The sequence below is a fragment of the Natator depressus genome, chromosome 1 (genome assembly GCF_965152275.1).
Source record: "Natator depressus isolate rNatDep1 chromosome 1, rNatDep2.hap1, whole genome shotgun sequence".
NCBI classification, from domain to species: Eukaryota; Metazoa; Chordata; order Testudines; family Cheloniidae; genus Natator; species Natator depressus.
Window position 1 is genome coordinate 99,439,691 of NC_134234.1, and position 21,915 is coordinate 99,461,605.

Consider the following 21,915-nt stretch of genomic DNA (forward strand, 5'->3'; position numbering starts at 1 on the left):
CATGCTCCACTCTCAGAATTTACCTGCTGCTATCTAAAGAAAATCTTTAGGTTTTGGTGTCTGTTCACTTTACTAATATTCAATGAGGAGCAATATATATTTATAAAAATATAAGAGATGTTCAGAAGAAACCCAACATATTTGGTGTGCATCCATACATGTTTTCAGATGAGTTTCCATCAAAACTAATGGGAAGTGAATGAGGACATATTACAGCAGTACACAGCATTAGGAAGCTTTTATTGTTGCTGACTAATAGTAGTTAGATTGATTATATACCAAACGCATGATATTTGAACTTGCATCTTCATTTAATTCCCAAGGCACAGAATGTAGCCATAGCTGAACATGTTTATTGCTAGGTAGCTGAGCCCACTAATGGGGTCCTTGAACTGCTGGAATACAATTGTCATATGAAATGCGTGCAGGGGTCACTTCAGCTGCTGTACAACAAATATTTTGAAGTGTGTTATACAACAAGAAGTGTAAAAACCATAGTTATTGTTTCTCCTGGAGATATCATCTGTAAACCTCTGTTTTGTTGAGAAATCCTGTAGCTTGAAAAGTTATTAATGTTGTGATTGTCCATATATGTAAAATGATGGTTACAATGTGATTAACCCTTGATATCTGCTCATTGGAATCCAAATTGGATTTTGTGTTATGTTTCTCTAGACTTGTTCCTCTGCAAGGACCAAATTAGACCAGCGTGTTCCTATAGGTCCATTTGTCCCCAAGAGCATTTGATCCCTGAGTCTTAGTGTATCTTCCTTCAGCAAGTCTTCGCCCTAGAGCCATTTAAGCAATTAACATAAATGAATCGAATAATTCCAGCTGTGCTTTATTAATTTTCAGACATTCTAATTTCTCTTCATAGTTGGTTTCATTCATCTAAATTTGTTTAACCGGTATATTCTTTGTGAACATAATATTTCTTTGAAGATTGATTTATGCACCTAGGGCTTGATCCTGAAAGGTGCTGAGTGCTCTGATCCCAATCCAGCAAAGCCCTTAAGCACATAAGGAGTAAAGAAGGAAATGATTTTCAAATATTTTGTTTTAAAATGTATTTATGCAAATTGTAGTCTAGATATTCAAATTGTTGCATATCTGTCACCCGATTAAAATAAGTAATTAGACATATGAGTCTATTTTCACTCATCTGCTAAAGGATCTTGGCTCAAAATGTGTAAATAAGGGAAGTACCGGTCTAAGCAAAGAGTAGATCAGTGACATGCAAAAATGGGTGGGTACCAGAAAATACCTTGATCCTGCAAAGTTAAAATTCGAGGGTTCCTGTTCTTAAAATTAACTGTGTGCCTAAGTGTTTTGTTGGATAGGAGCCAGAGTACCTTGCTGACAAAATCTCAAAAATAAAATATTGCTGAGAGTTCAATGACTGTAGATTATTTCATTGATCTGGTATCTCAAAACAGTTTTGCTTATTATAGATTATGTATTATTTGGGTTTCAGACCCTAAATACAGGAACTGCAAAACATTTTTGTTTGTTTAAGCAATAGATGAGTTTGGAAAGATTTACTGAGTGAGGTGCATGAAGACTGATTGATGTCTTCCAGTAATACACAGCTACTGTATACTGTTAGTTTCATTTTGAAATTGTTGCAGGGTCATTTTTACTATTATCTCTATGAAAGAGAAATAAATATTGCGTATGCTCCCACTTCTTTTTCTTAGATGAGAGAGCAGGCCTGGCTTTTCTCAGAGCTTATAGGATTACCCTATGTTTTCACATTTGCTCTGTAAGCCCCCAATCATCACAGCAAAAGGAGCTCATCAGTGTTACTCCAGACATGATGAGATGGGTTGCTACTGAGTAACTGATTTTCCTTGCCTCACTTGTCACCTGTTCTTGGCAATTGAAGCAAATACAAGAGATCTCTCAAATACCTCATTTAAAAAACAAAAAAAAACCCACAATCCCCCTCTCCACTCTTCCCTTCCCCATCCCCCAAAAGAAAAAACTTAGTGACTTTTGCTGAAGTATGCAGCGTTGTATTTCAGGCTTCCTTCTTTTTTTTTAAACTTATAATCTATGTTGTGTGTATTTCTCTGTGCTGTCCCTCATTATTTCCCTACCTCCAATTGTGCAAGCAGAGTGGCAGTTCAGCAATTCCTCTTTCTCCACTAGCTCTGAAACCTGATTTTATGACTGAATAAAACAAAAGTTTTCTTTACTTCTCTTCATTAAGAGACAAAAACTTCCAGGACTTTGCTTTCTGTACCAGGCCACCCACTATGTTCTTTCCCTCCCCGTGCTTCCCCTTCCCACTCATGGAGGAGCAAGCTAGGGTTGGGTATTTGACCAGTTCAAAAATAATTGGTCAATTGACCAGTCAAATATTGTCAAATAATGTCAAATGTTTTAAAGCACTAATTTATAAGAACAGTCACAAAAAAGAGTAAGACTTTATGGTCTCCAATAGGCTTACCCTTAGATACTTATACCTAATTACAAAAAAACTGAGTTATTTTAATTCAGAAAAATGCAAAACACCATGAAATGATTTTCTCAAATATGAGAGTAATTATTTTTAGGTTGGCCTTTAAATGTGGACATTATTCGTAAATGAATGAAATTAAAAATAAAACACACACAGCATCCATAAAACCAAAAAATCACTTATGCTAGATAGGCAGCAGGCCAACTCTACCAACCATTTTATGGCTGTGCATCTTTACTGTTTATGCTGGGGGTGGAAGTTTAATGGCTGTGAGCCCTCCTCTCCCTCTCCCACTCCCTTCTGAGTTTATTTCTATATCATTGTCTAGTCAGTTTAGGTTGTAAGCTTTTCAGTGCCAGGACTGTGTCTTTTAACTTGTTTTAATATGCTTCGTAAATGACATGGCATAGAAATAAAGATATACATACATACAATGTTTGTTCTAGAAGGTTCAAGCCAATCAAGATTCTCAACTTTCAATTAGTTGACTTTTTTCCAAATAGGTGGCGTTATCATGCAGTTAAAGTGAGTGATCAAGATATTTCAGTAGGTTGGCTAACAGGTGGCACCATGATGCAATCAAAAAGGGGGTCCTCTTGCCTACATCATGACATTTGTGCTGGAATATTTGACAATATTTGACCATGTTCAAATAACATGTGTCAAGTTACATTATTTGACCCATCGATTGACCAGCTTGCAAAGTCTAGAGCAGGCTTAATAGGGCAAATCAAAGACGAGGTGCTCCATCTTTGAAAAATCCCTCTCAGGAACCACATAAAGGGAGCTCAGACTGGATAATTTCCAGGCTGAGCAAAGAGAAAGAGCTCAGAGAATGGGCAGATTGCTTGGGCCTCTTCATTCCCCTCTCTGCCTCTGTACATCAATAAAGACTTTTCCAGAGACAGCTCCAAAAGGACAAGTGTCAATGTTCCTCTTTGCTCTCTCCAAAATGGACCAACAATGACTCTTCAGGATTGAGGCCAAAATTCCACTCCCCAAAACCCAAACTTCATTGTCCTTTCCACCACCACCACCTGTAAATTGGCAGTGATTTTTTCATAGATTCATGGATACGAAGGTCAGAAGGGACAATTATGATCATCTAGTCCAACCTCCTGCACAACGCAAGCCACAGAATCTCACCCACCCCTCCTGCAAAAAACCTCTCACCTATGTCTGAGCTATTGAAGTCCTCAAATCGTGGTTTAAAGACTTCAAGGAGCAGAGAATCCTCCAGCAAGTGACCCGTGCCCCATGCTACAGAGGAAGGCGAAAAACCTCCAGGGCCTCTTCCAATCTGCCCTGGAGGAAAATTCCTTCCCGACTCCAAATATGGCGATCAGCTGAACCCTGAGCATGTGGGCAAGATTCACCAGCCAGATAGCAGGAAAGAATTTTCTGTAGTAACTCAGATCCCACCCCATCTAACATCCCATCACAGGCCATTGGGCCTATTTACCATGAATATTTAAAGATCAATTAATTTGCCAAAATCATGTTATCCCATCATACCATCTCCTCCATAAACTTATCAGATAGGTCTTTTCCCCCCACTGCTTCCCTTAGAAGGCTATTCCAAAACTTCACTCCTCTGATGGTTAGAAACCTTCGTCTAATTTCAAGTCTAAACTTCCCAATGACCAGTTTATATCCATTTGTTCTTGTGTCCACATTGGTACTGAGCTTAAATAATTCCTCTCCCTCTCTGGTATTTATCCCTCTGATATATTTATAGAGAGCAATCATATCTCCCCTCAACCTTCTTTTAGTTAGGCTAAACAAGCCAAGCTCCTTGAGTCTCCTTTCATAAGACAGGTTTCCGTTCCTCGGGTCATCCTAGTAGCCCTTCTCTGTACCTGTTCCAGTTTGAATTCATCCTTCTTAAACATAGGAGACCAGAACTGCACACAGTATTCCAGGTGAGGTCTCACCAGTGTCTTTAAATGGTGTAGGCAAATTCCACTTAGTACAGTTCAAAATTTGGGGTTAGTGACATCGCATCCTAAATGAGGCACATGTTGTTCCCAAACAGTTGTTCTCAGCCCTGGGTTCTGTGTAGATTTCTTTTCCACTATTTTTACTGATACTAGATCTGGACACTGCAATATTTGATAAGTTGGCTACTGTCCATCCAGTAGGTTACCTGGAAGACTTCATCTACAAGGAATGAATGGATCTACCTCAGCTACAGGTGTATCTACAATATTTCCCAAAGCTGAAGTCAGCTTTGGCATTAGCAAATTGGAAGATACATGAATGGTATATCCTATGCCTGACTGGTTTGGAATGTGATATCCAAAACAGAGATAAGGAAAGGTACAGAACAACAAGTTAAGGAACCAATGAGTTAGATCTTAGGTGATGGAGAAAGTGTTTTTTAACTTGTAAACAGCCATGATATAAATAGAGGTAGTTTTGGGGTGTATCTTCAAAGCGCACGTTCTGCGTAAGATAAGAATTACTTCCCGGAATAAGGGTATGTATATCTCCTTTGGTTATTGTACTGTTTTGTTTTGTCTTTAGACAATAACTCTGGCTAAACTTTGGCTCAGCTGTTGAACGACAAGTGTAGCCAATCAGTTGGCTGTATGTTTTAATCAACACTTCGACTCAACCACATGGGCCTCTGAAGTGTCAGCAGGCAGGGCTGGGTGTTCACCTCCTGGGATCCAGATTCCCCAAGCGCACACAACTTGCTGAATAAGTTAATGTGGCTCTAATCTGCAGTAATTTATGCAATTTCTTCCTCTGCACTGCGGAACTCTAACAGCTCTTCCAGGCGCAGCCCTGGTTAAGCAAGTTCCTTAATGCAAGTCTTCTGCAGGGAACAGAGATAGGAAAGGCATGTGTGGAGTCAAGGGGCTTCTTCACAGACTCTTGTTGCCTCCAGCAGATCTCTGAGGTCCATGTGGATCTTGGGGGGTGTCTTTAGGTTTATGAGGTGCAACCCCTGGTCTCATCCAGGTGGAAGGAGAAATGTGAAGGAAGAAATTTGGGGAAATTTTGCAAATTTTAAAATACTGATTTTTTCTATTCCTGTATTTTAGAAATAAATCACATGTAGGTATAGCCCATATTTTCATAGGTTAAATTATCTAAAGTGTCTACTAATTTGGGGTGAATCGGTGTTTGGGTTCCCAACATGATAAACCTGATTTTCAAAAGGTGTTGGTACCCGCAACTCCAGTTGAAGTCTACGAGAGCTACGGGTGCTTTGGCATCTCTGAAAATCAGCTCCTTAGTGTGTCAAGTTGGAAACCCATTGATCGACTCTAAAGTAATGGCCGCTTTTAAAAAATTTTTAGCTGCGGTATTTAAAATGTGTTCAGAGTATTCACATGGGCTGTGATATTACTGTAATTATTTTTTGCTACTTTTTGTGTTTTATATTCTGTATATTTTAATACATTTTACCCCACTGTTTTTGCCTTGGTGCCAAGCATTGACTAATAAATATATATATGCCACCAATAATATTTACATATTTCTAAAAACCCAAGTACTCTCCATCTTACCTTGAGCAAATGAAGTAGTTTTCAGTATCACAAGATATAATTTGTTTGCTAGGCTTTAATATATTTTTTTCTTGTTAGTGAGTATTGTTTTGACGCGACACATTAGTTGTTCATTTGTAAGCAAAGCAACTGCTGTTGGTCTGTTTCAGTTTCTTTGTTTGCAGTCATTTCTTCTCTCCACCTGCTCACAGCAGGTAATCTGCAGATCCAAGAGTATCTGAACACTTTTGGCAAATACCTCAAGATCTTCTTCCGTTCTAATCATGCCTATATGGGTGTGGTGTCTCTGTCTCCCTCTCATATTTTGTAGTTTGGGGGGAGTTTTCCTTCCCTCACCCCTCTTTTATAGCTTGTTTCTCAATTTCATTTTTATCTAAAGGTACTCATCCATTGCAGGCTTGAGTACTGAGCTGATTGTAACCCTACTGCATCATACACTGAATAGCTCATTGATACCCAACTAAGTGGAACTAATTTTCTATGGCAAAGCAGAAGAATTTGGAGTAGTCACAGAAACCTCTTGTAATTTAGTGGGAAACACCAGATTGAATTGATTCCTTGTGAAATTATTGCATATAATCATGCAGATATGTGTGATTGCACCCATGTCTGTACTTATATGTAGATAAATGCACACCAGTTTACACTTCCTAGTTATATACTGTGTTTACACAGATTATATCCTGAATGTACATGTTCTATTTATGTGTAAATATAAATATATACATACAGCATAATATACACAAAACCACATGTATATAATATTAATCATTGGATATAAATTTGACAGCTTTTAGAATTTAAATGTTTTTTAAAGTTAAATCATATTTTCTAAAGTTTTAGTTTAGCTGTCTGGCACCTGAGTTCCCATGAAAAAAACTATTATAGTTTTAAATGGGATTTTGTTAATTTAGAATCTCTCAACCTATGTTAATTTAATCAAAAAGAATATAAATTATTTTTAAAAATCCCATGATTCACACATACAACATAACATTACTATTTTCACAGGAGAAAATATATTATTTAGGCTTTGTGAAACTGGTAGAAATATACTTTGCATTAATTATTCTCTGCTTCAGACCTCTAAGCAAATGTTTTGCAAGTTACTTTAAAAAAGGTTTTTACACGTTGCAAGTAAATAGCTGTTCTTTCTGGTTACTTGCATTTGATTACTTTACTGTTATCACACATAATATGAAACCATGTATTAGAATGTATAGTTTATGTAACTATACAACTTAGAATAGGTGGAGATTGGTATATTCTTTTTCTAAAAAGGTAGAAAATAAGAGAAACTGTTAACCATCTTCTTTCATTTTCTTGAAAACATCAATTACATTTACAGATCTGAGAAACAAGCCCATCAGTAGAACAGAAATAATTCCTTTCAGTATGGTTTTTTTTAAAAAAATCACATTTAACAGCTGAGATTTATTTACAACTGAAATTTGAAACATTAATTATGATAATGTACTGACTTTTGTAATATGGTGTTCAAAAGCCTGGCAGTTTTCTTTTTGGTCTTGGTAACATATGGTTGATTTGGAGAGTCTATCCACCTTTTTTTTTTTTTTTTTTTTTTTAAATATGCCCAGAAGGAAAATTTCTTTCACCCCCCCGCGTTTGTTAATTTTTCTCTCCTTCCCCCACCCTGACTTTTTTCTCCTCACTCTGTTAATTTGAGGGATGGATTTTAGTGCTTACAGTGAACTCTTGATACCACTGAAGACTGAATGCTGTACTGCATATTGGATATAGTGTAAGCAGGTGCCATGGGGACTTACCGTACTGCGATGCCTATGCCCTTTCAACAATGACAGGCTAAGGAAGAGGGTATTCGTCTTCTTATCCCTGATACTGTGGTTATGGAAGACAACTTTTGGGTATAAATATGTATTTGGTATTAGGTTGTAGATTCTAATCTACAAGTTTCTGAATTTATTTTCTAGATGACTCAACAGTTATCACATGAGCAGGCATTTTAGTTACTTGAAAGTGTGGTGAAGTCCTTGCATTCTTTGGATCTGATTTTGCAAATCTCCAAGCATGCAAGGAGATCCTACATGTGAGTAGGCTCATTGGAAACCAAAGGACTGCTCATGTGAGTAAAGACTACCTGCATGAGGAGAGGTTTCCAGGATCTGATCCATAGCTATGAAAACCCACAAGTCCATTCACGATACTAAGTTATTGCTTTGAAAGTGTTTAAAGGAAAAACAGAAACAATATTTTGTTTTGCTTTGTATTCCTCTACAAAATGAGAGTGATGGGGAGATTAGCCAAAAAAATTGGAAATTTTATCAGGCTATAAAATTATTGTTAATGGCCTCTTCAAGGGGATAAAAGGGCAGCACAATAAGTGACAGCACTCTAATGAGGGCGAGGGCATTCCAGGAAAAAAAGAAATTAAGTCCCTTAGGTTATTTTTTTTTTAATTTGCCATTTTCTGACAGCTTATCAAGTGGTCAGTACTTGTTTGTTTTGGCATACAGTTCATTCATTGTAGACTATCGGTACTTTGTTCTTCTTTGCAGTTTCCAAAACCTGATTGTGTTTATACTAGACTGTGGGAAAAGTGTATATTCCTGTTTCCTTTATAAAAGTAAACGTCAGGTTTTGTATGAAATTTTATTTCCCATATTTTCCATTCCATTAATCATTATTGTTGAAATATGTCAGGCCTTGGCACATCCTTCTTTGTTTTCATATGATTGTACAGATTGCAGTGTCAGTACATGACCTGTTAATCAAAAAAATGCAAGTTTATGCTGTGGTAAGAAAGCTATTGCTTATATATATATATATAAAATATAGCTGCAAAACATGCCACATTGTCAGCAAAGGGACAGCATTTGACTTAGTACTACTATTGTATAGCATTTTGTCACTTCATTGTAATTGTCTTTAAAATGTGAAAGTACTAAAGGTAGTTTGCATTTTATACCTATCCTTGTAATATATTGTATATGTTTTCATACAGATCTATACACAGGGCATATTGTATAGTATTTATATCTCTTTAAATTTAGACCTATGCTATGTATTTACACTTTTTGACTTTGGTCTTGATTCAGCAGAGCTCTTAACCACATATGCTGTGTGAGGGCCTATGCATTCAGTAATTTGACAAATGAGAGAGAAAATAGAGATATGACAGAGCAAATCAGAGAATTAGTATTCCGACAATGTAATTTATGTTAAATAGTCCAGCTAATTGTATTAAATATTATCTTCTGTAAGTCAGACAGAGGAGTACATTTTCACTTATTTTACAGGTAAATTTGAAATGTTAAGTCAAAACGCTTCTTCCCATGAAGATGCTTTACAAATATAGTATAAAATATAACAGTTTGGTCTAACGTAGAATTTCTTGGTGAAATGTGTGTGCTGTGAACAGCTTTTGAACTGAAGGAGGAAAAGACTCAAAAGGAGCAGTAACTTCTTGTATATTTTCCGTGTTTAGGTTATAGGTAATATCATGTATAACCAATAATGTGCTTTCTTTTGCATTGCCTAGTGGCTTAATGACAGTATGCTCTATGATTGGTCAGAGACTTGAGCCAACAGCCCCAAGCCCAGTAGATAACCAAGTGTTTCACAAAATTATTTTTTTTCTGTTTTCAAAGGAGGAGCATTGTGTGCATTCATTTTACAGCACCCTATCACAAAGAGGAGATGAAAACGTCTCTTTAGAATGAGTGACATGCTTAACATTTATAGAGTTGAGGTAATATGGAGTACATGAAGTGAGAATACAGATATACATGCGCCATAGAATCACAGACCTTAGAGGTAGAAAAGTCCTAGTAAGTCATAGAACCATAGGGTTAGGAAGGACTGCATGGGTTGTCTAGTCTAGTCTTCAAGACAGATGGCTATCCAGCCTCCTTTTGAAAACCTCCAGTGAAGGAGCTTCCACAACCTCCCTATGCAGTCTGTTCCACTGTTGTACTGTTCTTACATATCATAACGTCCATCTCCCTGAAAATACATACATTCTTCCTTGTATGTAGACATGTTTGTTTTCAGTACTCTTCAAAGTAAATTTGTTAGAATCTGTTAAAGCAAAAACTAGAATTTGAGCTTAAGCATGAATCAGCTTCTTAGCATTGAAGCTCTTAAATACATTTTTACATTATGTTTATTTTGTGCATATGTAATATAGCTACAGGCATTTTGGTTATTTCCTGCAGACCTTACAAGAAGACAATAGCACTGCTTCAACTTACTGAGAAAGCTACTAATTAGTTTTTACACCTGTTTTTTTCAGTGCCTCTCTCGAGATGCAGCTGGAAACATAAGCATTCAGTTTCTGGGCACAGTGGTAAGTATTCAAGATCTACTATGCTACATTATGCCTGTATTGAAATATAACTTAACAAAAAAAATAGGCAGTTGATAATGACTGCACACACACGCCTGTGTTCATGAATTTTGTCAGTATCTGTTTTAGTGTGTGTTTGCTTCAAAGTATAGGATACATAAAATCCCCATTCCAGGTATTTCAAACCGGATGGAAGCAGAACTATCCTTCAGTGAATGCTACAAAACGGTTACATTCCACATTTCACTTGATATGATTCTATAACTTTTTGGCCCCTAAAAGGGTAAGGTATAAATGAAAGTACACTTGTAAGAAATAGGAGATTTTAAACTTGTAATCTATTGGAATATATTCAGATTTCATCCGATTTCTCTCCTTCTCCCACTCCCTGCTCATCCATTGGTGTTCCGTACATCTTTGTCTGAGCTGAGGGCCAATTTCTTTCACTCTATACTTCTCATCCTCAAGGCATTGTAGTCGCCATCCTCCCAGCTAAGGAGGACGAGATGAGAATAGCTTTTTTAATGGGCAATTCAAAGCACTGCCTCCATCAACATCTCACTCTACTGAGGAGCTGAGAGCTGTTTCGGGCAGAATAATAGACTAAGAATCATGGCCAGGTCTCTACCATAGGAGAAGTAAGCAATCGGGCAGATCTTTTCCCTCTTTCGTGTACCTTGGGTACTCATGTATAAGATGGAAAAACAAAATTGTGTGTTAAGTGATAGATGCTTCTAAGGCTATATACTATATATCAGAATGGTATCTCAATTCTTATTGAAATGGTATCTTAATTCTGTCAGTCATGTGGTTAAAGTGATACTTAAAGTGCTCTAATTGTATTTTTCCAAGTTTAATTCTAAACTTAAAGCTTTGAACAGATTAAAAAAAAAAGTAATTCTCCTCAAGGATTGTGCTTTTACTTAGGTCTCATTATTACCAACCATATTATTGGTGTTTAACAGTCAGTGAACACTGTCCTATTTATGATGTTGGGCTTTGGCACTGGTCATTTGCTTTGCAGGAAAGGATGTTGCTACATGGCTGGTCTGATAGCTCACAGCAGGAAAAAATATTTATTGAGACTGTTGCATAAGCATACTAACACATCTTGGTCAGTTAATAGTAAAAAGTCAAAACAGACTTTAATCAAAACCCTATTTCTGAGCATCACCAAACTTCAGAAGGTACTGGTCAAATCCATGACTAGTGACATTCTTTTTTTTTTTTTTTTTTTAAAGTGGGATGCAAGTATGTGTTTTTATTATTGATTACTATTATTATTAATTTGTATTGCAGTAATTCCAGGAACCCCAGTGTTACATCAGTACCTCATTGTGCTATGGGCTGTACAAACACACAAGAAAAAGGCAGTCCGTACCCTAGAAAGCTTACAGTCTTGATATGCTTTTAGCTTTAAGACATTGAGAGTAAAACAAATAGAATATTAGTCATTTGTTTAATTCTCTATTGCTGATGATTACTGTCTTAACTAAAACGAATATTGATTAGCTCACACTGCTTTATCAAATCTGCATCTGTTCAGAAAAACTAATAATTCTTTAACGAAAAAGGGAAAAAACCACCAGAATATGTTTTTGGAGATGGGGGGAAGAGAAGAAGAGCACGTAGGGTATATCTACACTACGAAATTTGGTCGAGTTTATAGAAGTTGGTTTTTTAGAAATCGGTTTTATATATTCGAGTGTGTGTCCCCCCACAGAAAATGCTCTAAGTGCATTAAGTGAATTAACTCGGCGGAGCGCTTCCACAGTACTGAGGCTAGAGTTGACTTCCGGAGTGTTGCACTGTGGGTAGCTATCCCACAGTTCCCGCAGTCTCCGCTGCCCATTGGAATTCTGGGTTGAGATCCCAATGCCTGATGGGGCTAAAACATTGTTGTGGGTGGTTCTGGGTACATAATGTCAGGCCCCCGTTCCCTCCCTCCCTCCGTGAAAGCAAGGGCAGACAATCGTTTCACGCCTTTTTTCCTGAGTTACCTGTGCAGACGCCATACCACGGCAAGCATGGAGCCCGCTCAGATAACTGTCACCGTATGTCTCCTGGGTGCTGGCAGACACGGTACTGCATTGCTACACAGCAGCATCAACCCCTTGCCTTGTGGCAGCAGACGGTACAGTATGACTGGTAGCCGTCATCGTCATGTCCGAGGTGCTCCTGGCCACGTCGGCCAGGAGCGCCTGGGCAGACATGGGCGCAGGGACTAAATTTGGAGTGACTCGACCAGGTCATTCTCTTTAGTCCTGCAGTCAGTCCTATTGAACCGTCTTATGGTGAGCAGGCAGGCGATACGGATTGCTAGCAGTCCTATTGCATCATCTTCTGCCGGGCAGCCATGAGATGTGGATGGCACACAGTCCTTCTGCACCGTCTGCTGCCAGCCAAAGATGTAAAAGATAGATGGAGTGGATCAAAACAAGAAATAGACCAGATTTGTTTTGTACTCATTTGCTTCCCCCCCTCCCCCGTCTAGGGGACTCATTCCTCTAGGTCACACTGCAGTCACTCACAGGGAAGGTGCAGCGAGGTAAATCTAGCCATGTATCAATCAGAGGCCAGACTAACCTCCTTGTTCCAATAAGAACAATAACTTAGGTGCATCATTTCTTATTGGAACCCTCCGTGAAGTCCTGCCTGAAATACTCCTTGATGTAAAGCCACCCCCTTTGTTGATTTTAGCTCCCTGAAGCCAACCCTGTAAGCCGTGTCGTCAATCGCCCTTCCCTCCCTCAGAGCAATGGCAGACAATCGTTCCGCACCTTTTTTCTGTGCGGACGCCATACCAAGGCAAGCATGGAGGCCGCTCAGCTCACTTTGGCAATTAGGAGCACATTAAACACCACATGCATTATCCAGCAGTATATGCAGCACCAGAACCTGGCAGAGCGATACCGGGCGAGTAGGCGACGTCAGCGCGGTCGCGTGAGTGATCAGGACATGGACACAGATTTCTCTGAAAGCATGGGCCCTGCCAATGCATGCATCATGGTGCTAATGGGGCAGGTTCATGCTGTGGAACGCTGATTGTGGGCTTGGGAAACAAGCACAGGCTGGTGGGACCGCATAGTGTTGCAGGTCTGGGACGATTCCCAGTGGCTGCGAAACTTTCGCATGTGTAAGGGCACTTTCATGGAACTTTATGACTTGCTTTTCCCTGCCCTGAAGCGCATGAATACCAAGATGAGAGCAGCCCTCACAGTTGAGAAGCGAGTGGCGATAGCCCTGTGGAAGCTTGCAACGCCAGACAGCTACCAGTCAGTTGGGAATCAATTTGGAGTGGGCAAATCTACTGTGGGGGCTGCTGTGATGCAAGTAGCCCACGCAATCAAAGATCTGCTGATATCAAGGGTAGTGACCCTGGGAAATGTGCAGGTCATAGTGGATGGCTTTGCTGCAATGGGATTCCCTAATTGTGGTGGGGCCATGGACGGAATCCATATCCCTATCTTGGCACCGGAGCACCAAGCCAGCGAGTACATAAACCGCAAGGGGTACTTTTCAATAGTGCTGCAAGCTCTGGTGGATCACAAGGGACGTTTCACCAACATCAACATGGGATGGCTGGGAAAGGTAAATGACACTCGCATCTTCAGAAACTCTGGTCTGTTTCAAAAGCTGCAGGAAGGGACTTTATTCCCAGACCAGAAAATAACTGTTGGGGATGTTGAAATGCCTATATGTATCCTTGGGGACCCAGCCTACCCCTTAATGCCATGGCTCATGAAGCCGTACACAGGCAGCCTGGACAGTAGTCAGGAGCTGTTCAGCTACAGGCTGAGCAAGTGCGGAATGGTGGTAGAATGTGCATTTGGACCTTTAAAGGCGCGCTGGCGCAGTTTACTGACTCGCTTAGACCTCAGCGAAACCAATATTCCCACTGTTATTACTGCTTGCTGTGTGCTCCACAATATCTGTGAGAGTAAGGGGGAGACGTTTATGGCAGGGTGGGAGGTTGAGGCAAATCGCCTGGCTGCTGGTTACGCGCAGCCAGACACCAGGGCGGTTAGAAGAGCACAGGAGGGCGCAGTACGCATCAGAGAAGCTTTGAAAACCAGTTTCATGACTGGCCAGGCTACGGTGTGAAAGTTCTGTTTGTTTCTCCTTGATGAAACCCCCCGCCCCTTGGTTCACTCTACTTCCCTGTAAGCTAACCACCCTCCCCTCCTCCCTTCGATCACCGCTTGCAGAGGCAATAAAGTCATTGTTGTTTCACATTCATGCATTCTTTATTCATTCATCACACAAATAGGGAGTTGACTACCAGGGTAGCCCAGGAGGGGTGGTGGAGGAGGGAAGGAAAATGACACACAGCACTTTAAAAGTCTACAACTTTAAAATTTATTGAATTCCAGCCTTCTATTTTTTTGGGCAATCCTCTGTGGTGGAGTGGCTGGTTGGCTGGTGGCCCCCCCACCGCGTTCTTGGGCGTCTGGGTGTGGAGGCTATGGAACTTGGGGAGGAGGGCAGTTGGTTACACAGGGGCTGTAGTGGCAGTCTGTGCTCCAGCTGCCTTTGCTGCAGCTCAACCAGACACTGGAGCATACTGGTTTGATCCTCCAGCAGCCTCAGCATTGAATCCTGCCTCCTCTCATCACGCTGCCGCCACATTTGAGCTTCAACCCTGTCTTCAGCCCGCCACTTACTCTCTTCAGCCTGCCACCTCTCCTCCCGGTCATTTTGTGCTTTCCTGCACTCTGACATTATTTGCCTCCACACATTCGTCTGTGCTCTGTCAGTGTGGGAGGACAGCATGAGCTCAGAGAACATTTCATCACGAGTGCATTTTTTTTTCTTTCTAATCTTCACTAGCCTGTGGGAAGGAGAAGATCCTGTGATCATTGAAACACATGCAGCTGGTGGAGAAAAAAAAAGGGACAGCGGTATTTAAAAAGACACATTTTATAAAACAGTGGCTACAGTCTTTCAGGGTAAATCTTGCTGTTAACATTACATACATAGCACATGTGCTTTCGTTACAAGGTCGCATTTTGCCTCCCCCCACCGCGTGGCTGCCCCCTCAACCCTCCCCCCTCCCCGTGGCTAACCGCGGGGAACATTTCTGTTCAGCTGCAGGCAAACAGCCCAGCAGGAACGGGCTCCTCTGAGTGTCCCCTGAAGAAAAGCACCCTATTTCAACCAGGTGACCATGAATGATATCTCACTCTCCTGAGGATAACAGAGAGATAAAGAACGGATGTTGTTTGAACGCCAGCAAACATACACTGCAATGCTTTGTTGTACAATGATTCCCGAGTACGTGTTACTGGCTTGGAGTGGTAAAGTGTCCTACCATGAAGGACGCAATAAGGCTGCCCTCCCCAGAAACCTTTTGCAAAGGCTTTGGGAGTACATCCAGGAGAGCCATGAATGCCAGGGCAAATTAATCCTTTCACATGCTTGCTTTTAAACCACGTATAGTATTTTAAAAGGTACACTCACCGGAGGTCCCTTCTCCGCCTGCCGGGTCCAGGAGGCAGCCTTGGGTGGGTTCGGGGGGTACTGGCTCCAGGTCCAGGGTGAGAAACAGTTCCTGGCTGTCGGGAAAACCGGTTTCTCCGCTTGCTTGCTGTGAGCTATCTACAACCTCCTCCTCCTCATCATCATCTTCTTCGTCCCCAAAACCTGCTTCCGTGTTGCCTCCATCTCCATTGAAGGAGTCAAACAACACGGCTGGGGTAGTGGTGGCTGAACCCCCTAAAATGGCATGCAGCTCATCATAGAAGCGGCATGTTTGGGGCTCTGACCCGGAGCGGCTGTTTGCCCCTCTGGTTTTCTGGTAGGCTTGCCTCAGCTCCTTAAGTTTCACGCGGCACTGGTTCGGGTCCCTGTTATGGCCTCTGTCCTTCATGCCCTGGGAGATTTTGACAAAGGTTTTGGCATTTCGAAAACTGGAACGGAGTTCTGATAGCACGGATTCCTCTCCCTATACAGCGATCAGATCCAGTACCTCCCGTTCAGTCCATGCTGGAGCTCTTTTGCGATTCTGGGACTCTATCATGGTCACCTCTGCTGATGAGCTCTGCATGGTCACCTGCAGCTTGCCACGCTGGCCAAACAAGAAATGAGATTCAAAAGTTCGCAGTTCTTTTCCTGTCTACCTGGCCAGTGCATCTGAGTTGAGAGTGCTGTCCAGAGCGGTCACAATGGAGCCCTCTGGGATAGCTCCCGGAGGCCAATACCGTCGAATTGTGTCCACAGTACCCCAAATTCGACCCAGCAAGGCCGATTTAAGCGCTAATCCACTTGTCAGGGATGGAGTAAGGAAATCAATTTTAAGAGCCCTTTAAGTCGAAATAAAGGGCTTCATCGTGTGGACGGGTGCAGGTTTACATCGATTTAACGCTGCTAAATTCGACCTAAAGTCCTAGTGTAGACCAGGGCTTAGTGTGCACCGTCAGACACTTAATGTGGCTGACGTAATATAGACTAGTTTTAATGTGTTTCTTGTTGGTTGAACCTAAAGAGAGAATTTTAATTCATAGATTAGAGAAATGGTAATGGAGACAAACCTTTTTCTAAGTCTGCTTTCTAAGCTACATGTAGGATCTTTTCAGTGTTTGGAAGCAGAATTGATAATCCTTTGCTACAGAAGATGTTAGCATCCCTGAGGTATAGTAGGTGAAAGTTGGAGGGATGCAGGGTGAGGTAAGAGAATTCTGGACATTCTCTCCTTTGCAGATTGACTCTTTGCTCTGACTTCCCTTCTCCCTCAAAGTCCTCCCTATGGCTTGTCTCTCTCTCCCTGGTGTCTATGCTCCTCTCCATTCTGCTTTCCTTATCACCTTCCTTCCCCACTCCTTTGCTCTTATTAACAAGTCCCCTCCTGCCTTCCCTGCACCCCAGCCTACTACTCAACAGAGAGGGGGAGAGATTAAAAAAAATCAGAACTGCCATGATGTTTGTCAGCTGTCACTCTGAACTATATTTCACCCCTTTCCACTACCATGTATCTGAGTTTCTCTTCAGATTACAAGCTTTGGGCCAGTAACAGCATCTTCCTGTGTGTTGGTGCAGCATCTAGCACAGGGGGAAGGGCTGATATGGATTAGTGCTTTTTGGGCATTGCTGTCATATCATTAATAATAACTAATAAAAATATAACTCCAAAGCCAGAAAAGAGGAGCCCTTTCTCCACTCCTGGAACCTCTTTTTGGGGACTCCAGTATGTATGCACTATCATGCCTGTTACTAAAAGAAAGAAGGATAATCAATGCATTATAAGGTTGGCAGTGGGTTCTTTTCCCTCATAACACTAACTGCTTGAAAGAAATATTTGGTGATATGATATTTAGATTTCTCAGTATCCTGCTTGCATATGGTATGCATCACTGTAGAAATTGGTTATAAAAACAATTTATATTTGATTTTAATATTTTCTATTGAGAGAGGAAAAACTAGCTTCAAGCATTCTCGGTTTCATACGTATGCAAATTCATCATGAGCTTCAATGCTGACAAGCAGTGTGGTGCTACTTAGCACATGCCCCCTATACCTTTTCATCAGCACATGTTTTTAGAACCAACTGATTGGGACCACAGTCATCCAACTTGTCACGAGGGCATCAGCTTAGATAAGATAATTCACTTGATTTCCTGACAGACAGCAAAAGCAGTTTTGCTCCTGGTTTTTGATAAGAGATGAGTCTCAACTTCACTGAGCAAGCTGACAGACACTGAAGAGAAGCAGAGAATGCTTCTTTGTTAGAAACCTCATTGGCATCCCTTGTAGTTAGTTAACTGACAGGGGAATGTACACTTCAACAGAAAGACTTGCAATTAAAGAAAAGGCTTTAATATGAATCTTAAAGCATAATGTGTAGTAAACTTGTAAAGATTTTCTGTTAAGGAGCAGCAAAGGTATTTGTTTCTCCTGTTTTAAAAGGGAAAATGGAAAAAGTCATGCTACTGTTTCCAAATTAAGTAGGGATCATGAGTTTGAATTCCACAGGGTTGACATAATTCAGAGGTTCTACGTGGGTCTTTAGTAATGTTTCCTTTTGCTGGACATGACTAGAAAGTCTTTGCTATTTGGGACTCTCTCTTCTGTTAGTTCATAGTGGCATTAGGCAGTTTAAGCGTTGTTGATATTACTAGCAGGAGTAGTATAACAGTAACACTGAGGAGCCCTAGTCATGGACCAGAGCCCCATTGGGCTAGGTGCTGTACAAACACAGAATAAAAAAGGCCTGAGAAGCATAAAATCTAAGTATAAAACAAGAAACAACAGATGGATACAGACAGATGGGGGGAGTACAAGGAAACCAGGAGACAACTCTTTCTCAGTTGTCTCACAAGACATTGTTTCTTCTCTTTATCCAATAAGCCTAAGATTTTCAAAAATAGGAGATCTAAAGTGAGGCTCCTAACCCCTTATTTAGGCATGTTCCTGATTATCAAAAAGTGCTAAGCACCCATTATCTTCTGCTGACCTCAGTTGGAGCTGTTGGCTTCTCTGTACTTTTGAAATCAGGCAGGGACATAAATATAGATATAGGTGCCTAGCTTTAAGTTCTTCTTGAAAATCTTGGCAGAGATTATTACCTCACATAACTTTTGATATCGTATGCTACAACCCTGGTGAGTCCCCCTGGACCCAAACCTTGTATCCCACATGCTCTTGGGGCTGGCAGAGTTTAGGCACCATCTCTCTGTCTCTGGACCTCTAGGCACATACTCCAGGTGCAGACGCTGTGTCTGATACCCTTCTTGACAGAGGCAGTCCAGTTGCTCAGGCTCAGTGCTGGTTCTCCCAAGCCTCCCCAAAAGCTGGTGCACTCTCCCAGAGTTCCACCAAAGCTGTTGACCTTCTGGTTTACTGTGTCTTTCTTCTGGGGCTATGGGACAGGGTAAACAAGTAACTCACAGACTCTGCAGAGGAATTTTTAAGCACAGGTACTTTTGCTCATAGAGAAAGCACAAGAGCAAAATCTATAGATCTGTGGAAAAACAACACAACTGGCACACAAATCCCTTCTCTGGTGTCCTCACCACCTTTGGGGTTTGGCTGTCCTTTCAGGGGTCCCAGTACCCCCTCCTGTACCATCCCTCCCTCCTTTTCAGCCATCAGAGTCTCTCTATCTCCCCTGTAACAAGCTCCCCTTAGATTGTTCAGAACCTTGTTAGGTTTCCCCACGTGTCTGTTTTTAACAGCAGGTCCTAACACCTTTTTTTCTCTTCCTTCTTTTCTGCTAGGGAGTTTCCATTGCTCCAACCCTATCCCCTGCAGGCAAGTCTGGGAGAACCAGCTTCCTTTAACATCCCGATTGTTCTATCAGGGCTGAGCTGTTCAATGTTAGCAATTTTTCAATTGTCCTGTACTGACTTCCAGACAGGGTTTGTGACATACGTGTCCAATCTTTGCTAGCAAATAGCTGCTTCTGTACACATTAATGGTTTGATTTTACAAACTCTATGTATAACTTTATCAGAATTCATAGGTTTTACATAGACAAATTCACCAAACCATCACATCCTGTTACCTGGTTTATTGAATACTTTGTCATTTTGTGGACCTACAGTAAATCTGTTTACTAGTTATAGATTAAAGCTAGGAATACAAGAACATTCTCTTCAGTTTGTTTTTCCTGGTAATGGACTTGCATTGGTATGTGCTTACTTCTCAGACACCCTTCCTTTACCATTGCCGATGCTTATAAATTGTCGACTTTGAAACTTTTCAAGCAATGTTATAGTCAGTTTCTTTCCTCTGTTTTCTCTTTCTTGCATCCTTGCATGGTCCAAATAGCGGTAGAGAATGTGACGCTTCCATTGTATGACACTGTGACTCAGGTTGCAATGGCAAATGTTTAATAACCTGCTTCTTTCATTATTACAGATCAGTCCAATTCTGAACATGCTTGTTTTTCAATATATAGCACTACTGAAACTTTAGATATGAAGGCCTGTGTGGACTTTCAAAAGTGATTTTGAAACCTGTGAAAGCTACAGATATTCTATCTAATGGGATGTGTAGACAGTATTAATAGCAAGGAAAAAATGTCTCACACACTTTAATCTTGCAAACTTTACCTTGTTTTCCACAGTTCTTTTTTGGTTTGTTTGTTTTCACAAAGTACCTCTACTTGAGTTTTGCCCTCATCAAGAGTCAAAGCTTGCTCCTCCAGAGTAAGCAGTGGGTATGGTCTCTAGAGTCTGAAGATCACTCGGGATCCTTGCTAATCTGAACTGAATTCCTCTGAAATCATAGCAATCATGGGAATCACTCTTTTTCTTTACCCTGGCTCCAGAGCACTTGGCAGCATTGCTCCAGTGTGACTTCTGGCAGGGGAGTTACACAGTGCAACAGGGACTCCAGGGAAAAGTTAATAATTGCCTCAGGAAACGTTATTTTTTTGTGCATTCCTTTTGAATATGATGGTGAGCATCCTCTTGCCTACGTCTCTCCACAAAATGGCCCTGGATGCTGCCGAGAGAAAGGAGTGATCGCCACACAGAGATTTCCCTTTGTCACGTTGAATAGTTTTAAAGAGTAATAACGTATTAAGATATACGTTGGAGTTGGGATTTTTAAACGTGCTTAAGTAATTTCAGAATACAAGTCTCCCTGAATGTCAATTGGACTTTGTTCCTAAGTCACTTAGACACTTTTGAAAATCCCAGCTGAAATCTCAAAAAAGTAAATAAGATATGTATTTTTTGCATTTAGTTGTCTGTTTTAAAAAAACAAACAAACAAAAAATCCACAAGAAATTACTTCTGTTTATCAGCTGTAACATTTAAATAGTCCCAGTTAGTCTTTGAAGTTCATGCCTTCAGAGATGGGCAAGTTCCCACGTTTGTTGCTGCAGTTGACTCCTGAAAAGTTAGGTTACCAATGTAAAGCAGTACGTCTCCTTGGATTGGGGTGACTATCTTCTGTAGTAGCAAAAAAAAGAAAAGAAACTTAAACCAAGATTTTAATAAATGGGTTTATTGCAGTTAGGTACCTAAAGTCTTATTTAGGCTACTGAATAAGTGGCCTGACTTTTAAAAGTGCTGAGTACTGATTAGCTCCCATTGATTTCAGTTGTGTGGAGCTGCTGGGTGCCCAGTCCTCTTTGAAAATCAGGCCACTTGCTTAGGTACCTAAATAAGGGCTTAAGAACCTAAGTAGCACCCAATTATTTAAATCTTGGCCGATGTTTTTAAATGAAAGCTTAAAATTTCCAGTGAGAATTAGCAATGATGGCATTTGTAGGGTGGATTGCACTATAGTACTTGAATATCTCAAATGATACCATTTGCCTCCCAGGAAAACGAACAGAACTTTGTAACTTTCTCTGTATTTTGCTTGAAACATTTAGACTGCCTCTTATTCAGCTTGTTGATACTTTCTGCAGCAAGGACAAGGGTTTAGACTTGGTGGCTGCTTGAAGGATAAGTTAACAGGTTACCAAAGGTAGTTCAATTATTTTCCTGTGGGTGGATTAAGACCTACAAGTAGTGATTGAATACTGCCCTATTAAGATGATTACATCATGGTGAATGTTGAGCCTTTCTTTTCTGAGACAGATTTCTGCTGCCAAAAAACCAAACATATGTGTAGCCTGCATTTTTTTAAACAGCTTTTTGATGGCTGCAGCTTTG

At 40.7% G+C, this 21,915-nt stretch overlaps 1 protein-coding gene across 2 annotated transcripts in view; it reads left to right on the forward strand.

The window, feature by feature from the left end:
- Positions 1-21,915, forward strand: part of PCCA (propionyl-CoA carboxylase subunit alpha) — a 388,477-nt gene that overhangs the window by 299,416 nt on the left and 67,146 nt on the right. For both annotated transcript variants that reach the window (XM_074963058.1, XM_074963066.1), the window contains exon 21: positions 10,256-10,309. In XM_074963058.1, coding sequence (XP_074819159.1) covers positions 10,256-10,309 — 54 coding nt within the window. The remainder of the gene's footprint in view (positions 1-10,255; positions 10,310-21,915) is intronic.